General features: G+C 41.0%; 1 protein-coding gene across 1 annotated transcript in view; it reads left to right on the forward strand.

Moving 5' to 3' along the window:
• DPP4 (dipeptidyl peptidase 4) overlaps positions 1-14,826 on the forward strand; it is an 84,372-nt gene that overhangs the window by 27,515 nt on the left and 42,031 nt on the right. The window contains exons 6-10 of the mRNA XM_032409468.1: positions 3,570-3,622; positions 3,739-3,811; positions 4,862-4,982; positions 9,363-9,523; positions 11,002-11,117. Of these exons, the coding sequence (XP_032265359.1) occupies positions 3,570-3,622; positions 3,739-3,811; positions 4,862-4,982; positions 9,363-9,523; positions 11,002-11,117 (524 nt within the window). The remainder of the gene's footprint in view (positions 1-3,569; positions 3,623-3,738; positions 3,812-4,861; positions 4,983-9,362; positions 9,524-11,001; positions 11,118-14,826) is intronic.

The raw sequence follows: 14,826 nt of genomic DNA on the forward strand, positions 1-14,826 counted from the left end.
GCTACAACAGAGTCCCATAGACTGAGTGGGTTACTAACACATTTATTTCTCAGAGTTCTGGAAGCTAAGAAAGAAATCCAAGATCAAAGTGCTAGCAGATTCAGTGTCTGGTGACATCCCCGCTTCATGGAACATAGTTGAACCTTCTTCTCCATGTCCTCAAATGGAGGAAGGGGTGTGGAGTATTTTTGGAGTCTCTTTTATAAAGGAACTAATCCCATTCATGAGAGCCGCACCCTCATGAGCTAGTTACCTCCCAAAGGCTCTACCTGCAATACCATCACATTGGGGGTTAGGATTTCAACATATGAATGGTGGGGGGCGGGCAGCATACATTCAGTGTATAGCCAGACTTGAATCCAGGTTAGAAGACTCCAAAGCCTGTGCTCTTAAACATAATCTTTCCCAACTTTGTGCTTCAGTGTCTCTCTGCTATGCTTTTTTAACCCCTTCCCCATGTGGCAGTTCTCTGCTTTGAGACTCAGTCTAACAATCAGCTTTTCTGTAGACCTTTCTCCCTCCCCAAGGCCTCATTTATGATTCCTGCCTCTCCCCACTTACCTTTGTTATATGTCTTGTGATTCTTTTCTTGTATTTACTTGCCCATATCCCCATTCGACTATGAGCTCCTCAAAGAGAGTGAGAGTGAGCCTGTCTTATCCAGTAATGCCTGACAGAGGATAGTTGCCAGAGTTTCTAACCTAAATAGATGGATGAGTCTGTTTCAAAAGATGAAGTGAACATACCAAACATCCTTTTATAACTCATGATGGTTCTGTTGTCCTGAGTGATCTCAAATCTTCTCAAACATCTTAATATTTTTCGCCTGCCGCACACCTTTTGGCTCTTACAAGTAGAGCATTCAGAGGTTTCCCAGAAACAAGCATGGATTGTGTGAAAATAATCCAGGATTAAAAAAAAAATGTATGACTTGCAAAAAGTAAGGCTTTAATACATAATTATTGACATGAGAGAATAAGGATGATAAATGATAAGTGGGAAATACTCTTCAAGGTTAGAACCTCTGGCTTGTGTCTCAGCTCTGTCATACACAAGCTGGGTACCTTGGCTACCCATTTCATCTACTTCATTTTCATGGGTAAAATTTATTTTTTATGTTAGTTTGGTTTATTTCTTGAACAGAGACTATGTGGCTTACTCTAGACAAGACTTCATAGATTTAAAGACACAATTTCTTACATCTAGGATTATGGTAGGGAAGACAGACATGAAGACATGTCATTTCTTTTAAAATATCTTTAATGTATAAATGCATCCACATATAAACATAATTTTTCATAAATGCAAATCTGTGTGTGTGTGTATATATATATGTACATATATATATATATAATCTTCAGTCTTATCTTTTTTCCCTCTTATGCCTGGCTCCCTACTCCTCACCCCCCCCCTTTTCCCTAAGTATCACATGTTAAGAACCTAGTATATATCTCTCCATATTTAAAATTTTCCCCCTTATTCAAATAATTCTATGAAGATATTCTTTTAGTCATTGCTTATTCTATAAAAAATAAAATCCTATTTTCCATACTTTTCTGTAATTTGCATTTCTCAATGATTCCGTGTGGAACTTCTTCCAAGTTATCTGTCATAGCTCGAATTCATTTATTTCTAAATTAATAGACTTAATTCTTTTTAGAACAGCTTTAGATTTACAGAATATAAGTGGAAAATACAGAGTTCCCACATACTCCCTCATCATCCCCCCCCACTTCTGTCCCAGTTTCCCCTATCATTAACATTTTGCATTGGTAGGGTACATTCGTTACAATTGATGAGCCATTATTGATACATTATATCCAACTAAAGTCCATAGTTCTCATTAGGTTGTTGTCTCCAACAATCCTAATGTTGTCATACATTCTATGGGTTTTGGCAAATCTATAATGTATAATGACATGTATCCACCATTCCAGTATCATGCAGTATATTTTCACTCCAGCTCTTCATTCCTCCCTTCTTCCAAACCCCTAGCAACAACTGATCTTTTGACTGTCTCCATAATTTTGCCTTTTCCAAAATGTCATATGGTTGGAATCATACAATATATAGCCTTTTCAGATTGGCTTCTCTCATGTGGAAATATGCATGTGAGGTTCCTCCATGGCTTTTTGTGATGTAATAGCTCATTTCTTTTTATTGCTAAGTAATATTCCAATGTCTGGATGGACCACAGTTTGTTTACCCATCACCTATTGAAGGACATCTTGACTCTTCTAAGTTTTGGCAATTATGAATAAAACTAAACATTTGTGTAGAGGGTTTTTGTATATGTATAAGTTTTTAGTTCATTTGGTTAAATAACAAGGAGTTTGCTGATAAAGTTATTTGGGTTTGGAGTTTCCTTTGTGCAAATGCTTTTATTTATTGATTCAGTATGTTTTTTAGATATAAGACTATGCAGATTTTCCATTTTTTCTTGTCTGAGTTTTGATAAATTGTTTTCCAAGGAATTTGTTCCTTTTTAAACTTTTAAATTTATTGGCAAAACAATGTTTATAATAGGGTCTTAAAACCTTTTAATCCCATTTTAATTGCATTTTTCATTTCTGTTATTGGTCATTCATACCTTTCCCCCCTCCCTCTTACTGCATTAGCAATTTTCAAAGAACCAGTTTGGGGCTTCATTGATTTTTCTTTATTGTGCATTTTCTATTTGATTACTAGTTTTACTTTTATTATTTCTTCTAATTTATTTGGATTTCGTTTGCTTTTCATTTTTTAGATTCTTGAGAATATCAATGGCATATATATATATATTTCGGTGTTAATATATATTGTCAGGGGGGTTTTTTGTTTTTTGTTTTTTGGGTGTTTTTGTTTGTTTGTTTGTTTGGCAGGTGGCTTTCAAAAAATCTGTAGCGCTTTATATTTTCATGATCAAAGTAGGAAAGTATTTCTCCACATCACCACCAGCAATAGAATTATAGATCCTTTAAAGATTTTGTCAGTAGGATGGTTGAAAAGTATAAAATTTGTATTTTCGGGGCACCTGGGTGGCTCAGTTGTTAAGCGTCTGCCTTCAGCTCAGGTCATGGTCCCAGGGTCCTGGGATCGAGCCCCGCATCGGGCTCCCTGCTCAGTGGGAAGCCTGCTTCTCCCTCCCCTGCTCCCCCCTGCTTGTGTTCCCGCTCTCGCTGTGTCTCTCTGTATCAAATAAATTAAAAAAACTTTAAAAAAATAAATAAATACATAAATAAAATTTGTATTTTCTTAGACAGGTGGACTTCCCATGCTATGGTAAATGCTAGGAGTGATGTTTGCCATGAAGCAACACATCAGCCCACTGTGACCCTGAGAAGTTTCCTTGGCAGGGGTGATGCCAGAGCGAGGTTACAGATGAGGTCCAGAGGACTTGGTACTAGATGGTCTCTAAGAATCTCTTCCTAATTCCAGAATTCTAAGGATTGGGATAGGAATTACAAGACATGATAAGATGTGAGAATTATACAATGTCATATTACTTTACATCTCATCTTGTGCTCCTATAGCAAGTGGCCGAACTATCAAGAATCACAGAAGTCTGAGATGTCTGTTTTCTTTTATAGCAATGGAGACATTCTTACACAGCTTCATATGACATCTATGACTTAGCTAAAAGGTCAGTGACTTCCTTATAAAATCTATTAAGCTTCTTTAGTGTAATAACATTTTTTAAAAAAGAAATCCTACTGTGATTTATTCATTTGGTAATGTTTCCTTTTATCTTTTTTTCAGGAGGCTGGTTACAGAAGAGAAAATTCCAAACAACACACAGTGGATCACATGGTCACCAGAGGGTCATAAATTGGTTAGTGAGTCTCTTCTGTTGTCAGAAAAAAATAATGGCTCAACGCTATCACATGCAGAAGCTACGTACCCTGATACAGAGCAGACACTTAGGAAGCAAATACTTCACCATCAGAGATAGCGTTATTGCCTAAAATAGCATTTCACTAGTCTAACACAGTAAATAGGATTCCTGAAAGTTTCTGAACTACTGCTGGGGAATTCTTTATTTACTGGAAAAATGCCCATTTAACTCCTAAATTCTAATTTCTGTTGTATTCAGTTTGCTGTTTTTGCTTGTTTGTTTGTTTGTTTGTTTGGGGGGCGTATCTGCTTCCTGCTAGTTCTGTGATCTCTGTGTCCCTGTGTTCTCCCTTCATGTTCTTAGTGCTGGGAGACTGTCAGAAGTCCAAAAGAATCTGAACAGGAAGACGGGATGTTCATTTGTAGATGGAATTCTCCCTCCTGACATCGAAAGCACTCCCTCAACTCACCGCCCCCAGAAAGCAATGGGAAGCACACATTATTCTGTAGAAATGGTCAGGCTCCTGGGTCTTTGCAGGCACTCTAGCATTCAAATAGTGCTGTTTGTGAGCCGCTTCTTTTTAATATATTGAGTGTCTTTAGAATTATTTGGAAGTTATAGCTTGTACACTTATAATTTTAAAAATGTGAGGGGTGGGGTGCCTGGGTGGCTCATTCTGTTAAGCGTCTGCCTTTGGCTCAGGTCATGATCCTGGCTGGAGTCCTGGGATTGAGGCCCCCCTCCCCCACCATTAGACTACCTGCTCGGTGGGGAGCCTGCTTCTCCCTCTCCTTCTCTCCTACTCCTCCCCTTGCTTGTGCTTTCGCTCTCCAATAAATAAATAAAATCTTTAAAATATATAAATAAATAATGTGAGGGGGCTAGTAAATGACTTTATCTTGCTCAAATTGAATAGCCCAAGGTAATCATTACATTTGCATACCAATATTATATGAGGATAAAACAGTTGATAGATATCTTTTAACTCCAGGATAAGATATGTTATAACAGGTTATTACTCACCAATCTGTTTTTCAATATTTCTAGGCATATGTTTGGAACAATGATGTTTATGTTAAAAATGAACCAAATTCATCAAGTCAGAGGATCACATGGACGGGGGAAGAAAATGTAATATCCAATGGAATAACTGACTGGGTTTATGAAGGTAGAGACTTTAAAGCTTTTTCAAATTAGAAAATCTATAAGTTGTTGTTGTTTTTTTTTTAAGTAGCTAAACATTTCTCTTAAAATGGAGAAATCCAATGGCATTCAAAATAAGTTGCATTTTTTAAAATGATATCAAATCTCTTTAGCACTCACAATACCAGGTGTCTCCCAGAACAAGGATTTCCTAGCAGTAGCTAGTTTCGCCTATGTCCTCATTGTCTCTCAATGCCCCTATTGTCTTCTGTCTCCTCCTACAAAGGGCCTTTCTGTGTAGGTAGCTTTTCTGCTTTACTGGGGCATAAAAGCTTCCAGATTAACATCAGATGTTTCTCTAACGGGGCCTACCTAACCCAGAGTTACTAAGGAAAATTAAATACTCCCACAGCATTCCAAGAGCTGACAAAATATTGTCTGGAGGTTGGGGAATAGAGGGGGAAGAAAGCATCTGTTTTACAGAGGATTTGTGTTCATTTGAACTTGGACAAATCATAATTTCCTATTTTTAAAGAAGGAAAAAATAATTCGAAAGGCTTCTGGGGGAAAAATCAGCACACAAAAAAACAGAACTAAAAATATTAAAAAGGATTATTCTCTCTTTTAGGATAGAGTCTTAGAAAATATTAGAGAAACATTTTTCACGTCTATAGTTGCCAAAGTAAAAGGCATTTTTGAGGCTGTTCCAGACTGTTCACAAGGTTGCCTAATGCTTATTAAGTACTCATCCTTATTTCATCCTCTTATTTCTTCCTCATAGTTAAAAGAAAAAAAAAAGTTTTTCTTCATGACTTAATTTTGGTTCTTACCCAGTTCAAGTCAGGTTCAATTAAATGGCCTAACATTGTAACAACAACAACAACAAAAATCACTTTAAAAAAAAGATAAATCCCCACGGCCCAGAAATAATTTATAATGAAATTTACTAGCGCTCGTCACTTAGCAATTGAAAACCATCTTTAACGCTTGTTGGACGGCACAGCACAACCCGTAGGAGCCCCAAAGTGACCTGGATAAAGCCTCTTCCCAAAGCTGCAACTCGACCCCTCCTCGAAACATCTGAGTGTCTCTAGGATAAGAACACACCTAACACTATCAGTCCTTTCTCAGGTAGAGAAGAGCTGGAAAGATCTCAGTTTGCGTGTTGATGACAAACAGAAGAATGGCTTCCCAGTTCCAGTGTGGGCCTGTCTCTAAAAAACAGGACTTTGGTTCCTATGGGGAAGTTCCTATAATTGGTTTTATATATTTATGAATGATCCATACTTGGAAAGGGCACACTTGTGTCTCCATATATGAGATCCACCCTCCCATGGAGTGTCTCCACTGCAGCCATGAAGACTTGTTGAGTATAAGACTGAAAGAGTACATTTTGAGAATCCGTAGGTTCATAAGTAAAGGAAGAAACAAAGCTGCAAGGTCCAGACAGGGCCACGTGCCACATCATGGAGGGACACTCATAGAGCAGCCTACTGTCTGGGACGTGTGTCCCCTGCCCCACCCCAGGTCCCCAAATGACTTTCTCTCTCGATGTCTCAATGTTTTCACTTTGTCTTCTTTCATGATTTTCTAACTGATTATTACTTTAGTTAACAAGTGCCTTCTTTTGTAAAAATAATAATACTTTATCTCCTAGTATGAAGTTAATCACATGACATTCACTCTTCTTTTTTTCATTTATCAAATAAGGTTTATTTTTTTTCTTTTTCAAATTTTTTTAATTATGTTATGTTACATTACATAATAGTTTTTGATGTAGTGTTCCATGATTCATTGTTTGCGTATAACACCCAGTGCTCCATTCAGTATGTGCCCTCTTTAATACCCATCACCAAGCTAACCCATCCCCCCACTCCCCTCCCCTCTAGAACCCTCAGTTTGTTTCTCAGAGTCCATAGTCTCTCATGGTTCGTCTCCCCCTCCGATTCCCCCCCTTCACTTTTCCCTTCCTGCTATCTTCTTCTTTTTTTTTTTTTTTAACATGTAATGTATTATTTGTTTCAGAGGTACAGGTCTGTGATTCAACAGTCACTCTTAAGCATGAGTATAGTTTACCTAACCCAGAGGTGAGAATGAGAATTTTGAGAGCGAGGATGAAAATGGATAGAGAAAGAAATATGTTTGGAAGATGGGGCACTCCTTACCCTATAGTAGTCGTGCTGACAGTGGGGGTGTGGGTAATTCAGGGCAATCCACACTGAGTGCCAACTACCTATGAGGTGCTGTGTCAGGTTCTAGAGACACGGGGACAAATGCTATCCAACTGCTGCTCTCAGGGAATTCAGCCCAGAGAGGGAGACAAAGATGCTAATGGATAATTGTCATAGAGTGAATCAAGGGACCTTTTCAGGGGAGGGCACTAAGTCCAAGGGAAGGTCAGAGTGGCTGGACTGGAGGTATCACAGGATGGCGAGGGAGGTTCAGAGTGTCGGGGAGGGGGTGCCATAGACACTTGTGCTCACAGTCAGCTTTGTAACAGGAAGGACTGGAAATCTGTTCCCCCTTTGTTATTCTCCCTTCTCCCTACTATTCATTCTCAGGACTTTGAGTTTGACCAGAACTAGTTTTATAATAATGGTTTTAATACATCACGGTATGGAACAATACATTCTGTATTACAGATACCCACCAATTCAAAACACAGATACTACCTGCTACCTGTACTTAAAAGCAGTTTTAAAAACCATAAGCTTGCTGTAATTGTATTCATTTTATGTAATTGCATCTTGATCTTAGACTAGAACCAATGGGTAGAAGCCACAGGAAGGAGGCATCAACTCAGGATCTGAAGAAGTTCTCGGTAGAAACTCCTTGACTCGGAGTCACATGGCCTGTGTCCTTGTCTTGTCTCTGGAAATTCATTCTCTCTCTCTAAGCTCCTCAGTTGCCTTCTCTGTAAAATGGGATATGAATAGAATAGGCTCACCTGGGGATCTTTGTGAAGACTAAATTAGATAAGTGTTTTGTGAATTCTAAATTGCTACATAAACATAACTTAATGACATAGGTAGAAAACAGATAAAGCCGGAGCAGGCTGCCTTACCCAGTAGGTTTTCTGTTACCAGAAGAGCTGAAATAGGCATGGAGGGACATAGAGCATGGAGGTGAGAAGCATGGATTCAAACCAGACAAGTCTGGATTCATTCTTGACTCACTCAATTACCGGCCATGTGACTCTGGGCAATGACTTCTTCTCTTTAAGCCTGCCTGCTCCTTTCTCACCTGCACAATGAGCTACTGTGTGAGGATTACCGGAGATCATAGATGCTGGTTGCATATCAAGTCTAGCTCATGGTTAGCACTCTTTAAATGTTAGTTGCTCATCATGATAATTATATTTTGTTACTATTTTATTGTTGTTACTGTTACTGCCACTACTATTACCATGATTATTATTATTGAAGCATTTGGAAGACACCCGTAAAGAGGCCTCGGGAATCAGAAAAGTGATGGGGACAGATGATTTCCTAACTCTAAGACTCAAGTTTCTATGCTTTTGCTTTTACCTTTACACCAGTAGCAGAACATGAGATTTGTAGATTAAATCTGCATAAAGGACTGGGAGTCTCCCTCTAGTCTACCTGAACCCTCCATCAAAAAGGTTTTGGCATTTTAAGAGCCAGAGATTGGAAGTCCCATGAATAGACTCCACAATAAACATAGGAAAGAACTACATTTGCCAGAGAATGAGTCCAACAACGTTCTGGAGAGCAAGACCTTTCCTTTCACTTGCCTCTCTCTTTGACCCTGTTCTCTTACCATCACTGTATGCATCAGAAGGGCGTGCTAATCCACCGGAGTCTTTAGTTTCTAGGCTAAGTGAAGGAGGTGTTTCTCAATAGGGGTCTCACGGAGCTCCTTGTCATTCTAAATTCATCCTTCCCACACCCTGTTTGTGCCAAGAGTAGTAAACTGTGGGCACCATATTAGTTTGATAGTCTGGAGCCACACACCACCCACCAGTACCCTGTGGGCACAGTACAAACTGAGCCCAGTTGGGAAGAGTATGCTGGCATGTTGACTGTTTGAAAATTAGAAAGGAGAATCAGCCCCTTGTGTGAAATTTACTTTTAGTATGTTTTGCGGCATAAATTTAGAGGATTATAAGATAAAGAAAAAAAAAGTAGAGCTTATATTAAATATTGTGTGCTAAAATATTCTAAAATGGTCCAACGGGTTACTTATTTTTACAATCCAGATCTATCCTTGAAGATTTTATTTTTATTCATTTGTATTACTCTGAATTTGGAAGCCCAGCAAATGCAAAATGGTTCATTAGTTGAACTCTACTGTAATTACTAAAGCTAATGAGAACAATATTTTGAATGCCAAAGCCAATTTATCAGCTACTTCTTGTAACAGAACAATTTATGTCTTTTTTCAGAGGAAATCTTCAGTGCCTACTCTGCTCTGTGGTGGTCTCCAAAAGGCACTTTTTTAGCATATGCCCAATTTAACGACACAGAAGTCCCGCTTATTGAATACTCCTTCTACTCTGACGAGTCACTGCAGTACCCAAAGACTGTGCGGATTCCATATCCAAAGGTCTGTGCTCCTATTCACATAGTGGTTCCGTGATTTGATGGGAAGAGAATGGTTTCATTTAATCCTTTCCTGCTAATGAAAATATTGTCAGTCTCTCTTCAACAGCTTGCTGTGATTACTCTTGCTGAAGTCAACAGCATCTGGCAATTTTAAAGTATTTTTATTATCCCAGGAAAGAGTGTGATTTAAGGTTTTGTAATTTCTCCAAAAACTTTGAGGAATGACAAGCCGAAAAAGATGGGGAAAATGCTTTTGAAAGAGGTAGGGGGAATGAAAATGTTTCAAGGGAGGAAAAGAGAGGCTGTCATTGAATCACAAGCTCATCTTATTTGTAGAAGTTGGAATATGCCCTGGATGAAGTTGAAAAGCTCAGTTATATATCAGGTTGTATTGCTAATTAACTGATACATGACTAGTTTCAGTGGTTCTGGTATAGATTTGGCACTAATGTGAATTTCACACGTCCTGCGTTTGGAATAATGGTCTCACATCTTGGTTTGCAAGGCTGTTCTCCTCCTCCGGGATGCATATTTATGAAAATTGAACAGCTTTGTTAAGCAGTGTAAGCTGAGGAAGAGGGGGATTTAGAAGGGAAGCGGGATTCTTCACTAGTGTCATAATATTAATGGCCACAGGATCATCTATAGGAAAATCTAATAGTAAATGTTTTTGCTGTAAGCAACTTGGGAAAAGGGATTTTTATTTTTACTAACTCACTCAGTTTGCTTCATGAAGAGCTGCCATTTTAGGAAGACAGAGGAAGTTAAAAGAAAAAAAAAAGATCCAAGACTAAATATAGAGATGTATTTTCAGTGGAATGTTATTTTTTGATGAGTGAAACTGGCAAAAAGCAAAAAAAAAAAAAAAAAACCCATAAAATGCTCTCACTAAAAATATATTATTTCTAATTAATTTGTCAATTGAAGATCTATGTGTATATATAAAAAAGTTTTGTAGATTTCTGTCATCATATTGATTGTAAAGTTCGAACATGGTGAGCTTGAATTTGGAGTGCAAATGGTGTCTTTCCAATTAGCCGTTTTTGGCTCTTGGCTCAGGTAAACTCATTTTCCTGGTGGGTTGTGTCTTTGGCTGAACCCAAGGTATTCTTCCTAGTTGTCAGCCATTAGACTTCTTGTCTTCTGGAGTCAGAGTGTATTTGCAAAATAATAGAATTGATTTTTAAAAAGTTTATCCTTGTTTGCACAAAACACATTAAGTTATGAACGTTCATGATTTAAACGGAGTGCTTGGAGCTATCAATATATATGTTTCTGCCTGAACATGAAAAAGTTGCACTTCATGACTCTCTTTTATGTTCATTCTATCTGTATTAGGTCTGTCTATATTAAATTTTTTAACGTGTCTCATGATTATAATTTTATCGCTCTCATGCAGACATTTTTGTACAGTTTTAAACCTGTGCAATGATGTGATATTTTTTTTCCCATATCAATTCTGTTATTGTGTTTTTCTAGGCAGGAGCTGTAAATCCAACCGTAAAGTTCTTTGTTGTCAAAACTGACAATTTCGACCCAAACACCACCGCAACTTCAGAAGAAATCTCTCCTCCTGTTGCTATTTCAACAATGGGGTAAGAGTCTTGATCAGAATGTGTGGGTTGTACAGAGTTTCACAGATCTCGGGGAGAACATTTTAAAAATGAATGGCAGAATCAGGGGTAGCATCCCATGGTGTCCCCCTGGGGCCAGAAGCCATTCATCAGCCATTCTTTGTCAAGCCGTCACCTCATGTCTTCATGCTGAGCACGGTTCCAGTGATGGGGTCCGCACAGTGAATAGAGCAACCAGAGTCCCGGGTATGATGGAGCCTACACTCAAGGTGGGGGAGGCAGACAACAACCCAGGTAGACAGAATATTGTTGTGAAGACCATCAAAGCAGGGCAAGGTGATGGTGATGGTGGGGGGAGGTCAGGGAAGCCCTCTCTCATGAGATGACCCATGAGCCGTGACGTGAGACAGATGGCCAGCTAGCCCCCTGAGTAGCTGGGGGTTCAGTATCCAGGCAGAGGAAGAGCAGGTGCAAAGACCCCACAGAGAGGATGTGGCTGGTGCCTGAGAGGACCCTGTGAGGAGGCCAAGTGACCATTGCAGTGCGAGTGGAGAGGTGAGTGATAGGAGTGAGGTCAGAACACGAGGGCTATGCAGGTCTTCATGAGAACTGGAGAAATGTAGGGCTCCTCGTGACACCGACATGGCTCAGGATGTCACTTGCTTAAATAATCGCTGGTGGTTTGAAATTCTGCCACCGCATACCCTCAGCCCCCTGTGCTTTTCCTGTAGAGATAAACACGGCATTGCATGCAATTTATGGCTGTAAGTTGCTTCCTACTCATTTCTGTTCATTATCTTGGTTTTCTTGCTGCTTTTAAATAATAACTAGTATCTACTGAGCACTCACTCTGTGCCAGACACAGGGCATGATCACAGGCTTTCTTGTATTAATCTTTAAAGTAACTCTTTCCAACAACTATAATTATATGCCTCTTTTACATATAAGGGAATGAGGCCTAGAAGCTAAGAAAATGGTAGGAGTCTGTATTCAAACCTGTCTCTCTGACTTAGAAGAAAGAGCTTACAAGTGCTCTGCTAGGGCCTCCCTCTGTGTGAATTCAACCCCTGCCCTCAGCTTCCTGAAGTTATCATCAAAGCTACATGGAAGCATCCTTCTCAGGGTTAAATTTACCACATCAGGCACGCTGTAGGCTCTGCTCTGTAGTTATTAATTCATTGACTTGATTAGAAATATCTATATTAACCCATTCGTTTGGAGGAAAAAATCAATTATCAATAAATTTAAAAAACTGTTTTTCCTGAGTTTGTCCAAAGGTATAAAAATTTACCTGGAGGTTCTAAAATCTGCTGTGCGGCCCCATCCAGTCATCTCTTCTATCAATATTGATTGAGCACCCACTATTTACGTAACAAATGTCCATAGGGCTGAGCTACTGTCTTTCTAGCACTTTCAACCAAGCAGAGGATAGAATATATTCCCATAAACGACTCCAGAAGCACATACTCCAGAGGCATAGACAGAAGGCCAGAGACATTCTGAGGAGGGGGAGATGGGTTTTCCAGGACCCCAGGGATCAAAGAAAGCATCCTGGGCAATGTGTGGATTGAGCAGGAAGGATTCCACAGGGCACAGCTGGGGGGATGGCACTGAAGGGGAAGGTAACCCATGTGTGGGGAAGTGCAGGGCTGTCCATGGAAAGGGCAGGTCCTGGTGTGACCTCTTGGTCTACGACCAACATCTGTCTGCTGAGGATGAGCCAGAAGCCCCTGCTCTGAAGAATCTTAGATCTGGGAGGGGCTTTAGACCTCACTCATGGTTTACAAACTGTTTTAAGGACCTGAAGCCTTTTTTTCAGGTGAGATAGAATACAGGAGTGCAGGTCCAGAAACCAACCAGATGAGTATTGCTCAGCTTGCAGGCACAGGCCTTGTTCCTTCTGCTTCCGCCGGGAGTCGGGATATTCGAACCTGCGGCCTTCCAGAACACACTGAGAACAACGTTGTGGGACACAGATGGGCTAACTGAGGCTTACAGAGGGAAACCCTTTTGCTCAAGGTCACACAGCAAGTTAGCATGGGAGCTGGGAAGAGGACACAGGCCTGCACCTGCTGGTGAATAGGCTCACTGAATAATGGAGTTTCAATGCATAGAGTGTTTCCTGTGGGCGGGGACTATGCTTGATGCCCCGCTCACATCTCACTTGACACACTGCCTACCGTGTCTTTGTCATGGCCATTTCACAGGTCCTCCTCTGTGGGGTCTCCCCTGCCCCCTTAGAAACCTCATTCCATAAGCTGAGCTCAGGAAACGTGCGCCAAGTCCAAGGACTTAGTTTTTGCCCCGTACAAATGAACCTTTAAGTAATTGTTTGCGGTGCTTTATGCTGCATTCCTGGTGAGGACTGCCTCACTCACTGGGGATATTATGTGTGAGATGTATTTTACTGAGGAATCATTTCTGGAAATGCCTCAGGAATGTGTTATATAGGGAATTATAAATCCAGCTCTGGTCTCTATTAACACCAGTGAGGCTGCAGTTTATGTAAAACCAGGCGCGAGGTCCTCTCTGCGGAAAATGTTCTAGCAGGCGGTGATGCCCCACTTTCTGGCCTCATGCAAACATCCAACAGGGCCGGGTGAATCCCGGCAAGTTGTGCCTCTTCGGAAACTGCCCAGCACCCTCGGCTGTGTTTCCTAGCCATCCGCTAGCTCCCAGAGTGTAGATCGCCTGGAGCCCTGTGAGGGTGGGCGTGTTTCTTCCGTCCTCTGTTCAGGCACCCATCACTCGCTTTCCCCTGAGGCCATGTCCTTGCACCACAGATCTTCCCGCAGGTGAAATCCTACCAGAGGCAGGGAGCCTCCCAGTTGCCCTCATTGAGTTAGAGGTCAAGTGGATTAGATTCATTAGGCTGCTCATTTGTACTGATGACTCATAATGGGAATTTGCAAGCTCAAAATCTTTGAGAGAAAACAACATATACTGTAAAATCATACCCCCCCCCCCCCCCCCGCACCTGCTTTATTTAGAGCCTGGCTTCATGTTGCTGGACTGAAATAAGAAAGTTCTATAGGTAGAGGCCCATCTTACAGTAGTATCTCCAGTGCCTCTCGGGGGTGGAGGGTGGGGGTCTGAGACCCAGCAAGTGCCCAACGAACATTTGTAGAATAAATGAATAAGCTTCTGCGTGGATGAATGAGTTATGTTATATGTGTGACTTCACGTGTGTGGAATGGTTTACACAACCAGCACCGAAGATGACCCTCCAAGTGACCCTGCCTAGCAGTCCCTCCTTTCTGCCTCCTCCCAGCCATCTGCAAATTGTGTGGCCTGAGCTAGAGGATTGGGAAGGGCATGTTCTACTGAGGTGACCCCACCCGACATCTGCTGAATGGCTCCGAGGACCCATCACACCCAGTCCTGACCTGCCCCACCCTGTTTTTTCTGCTCCTGAGTGATGTAATAGATAAATGCCTCCTCTGAACAGTTGAGAATCCTTGATCTATAAAGTAGCGATATCAGGGTCTGGGGTTGTCACACAGGAGATAAACGAACTGGATGGAAATGGCTGGAAGCTAGCAACACCTCGAGACAGGAGGTGGGTCAGGAGCTCGCCTGCTGTGGGTGCTGCCCTCTGTGATGGGCTCCCCCTCACCCCACCTGTCCTTCTCCTAGCGATCTGTCAGCAGCCCCAGGACGGCTGGCATCCCCCTCAGAACAGAGGGTGGCATGGAGCCCGGGGCCAGCACTGGCAGAACGCCCGCTTCCT

Source organism: Phoca vitulina, unplaced genomic scaffold, assembly GCF_004348235.1.
Source record: "Phoca vitulina isolate PV1807 unplaced genomic scaffold, GSC_HSeal_1.0 scaffold1, whole genome shotgun sequence".
In the NCBI taxonomy this organism is placed as follows: domain Eukaryota; kingdom Metazoa; phylum Chordata; class Mammalia; order Carnivora; family Phocidae; genus Phoca; species Phoca vitulina.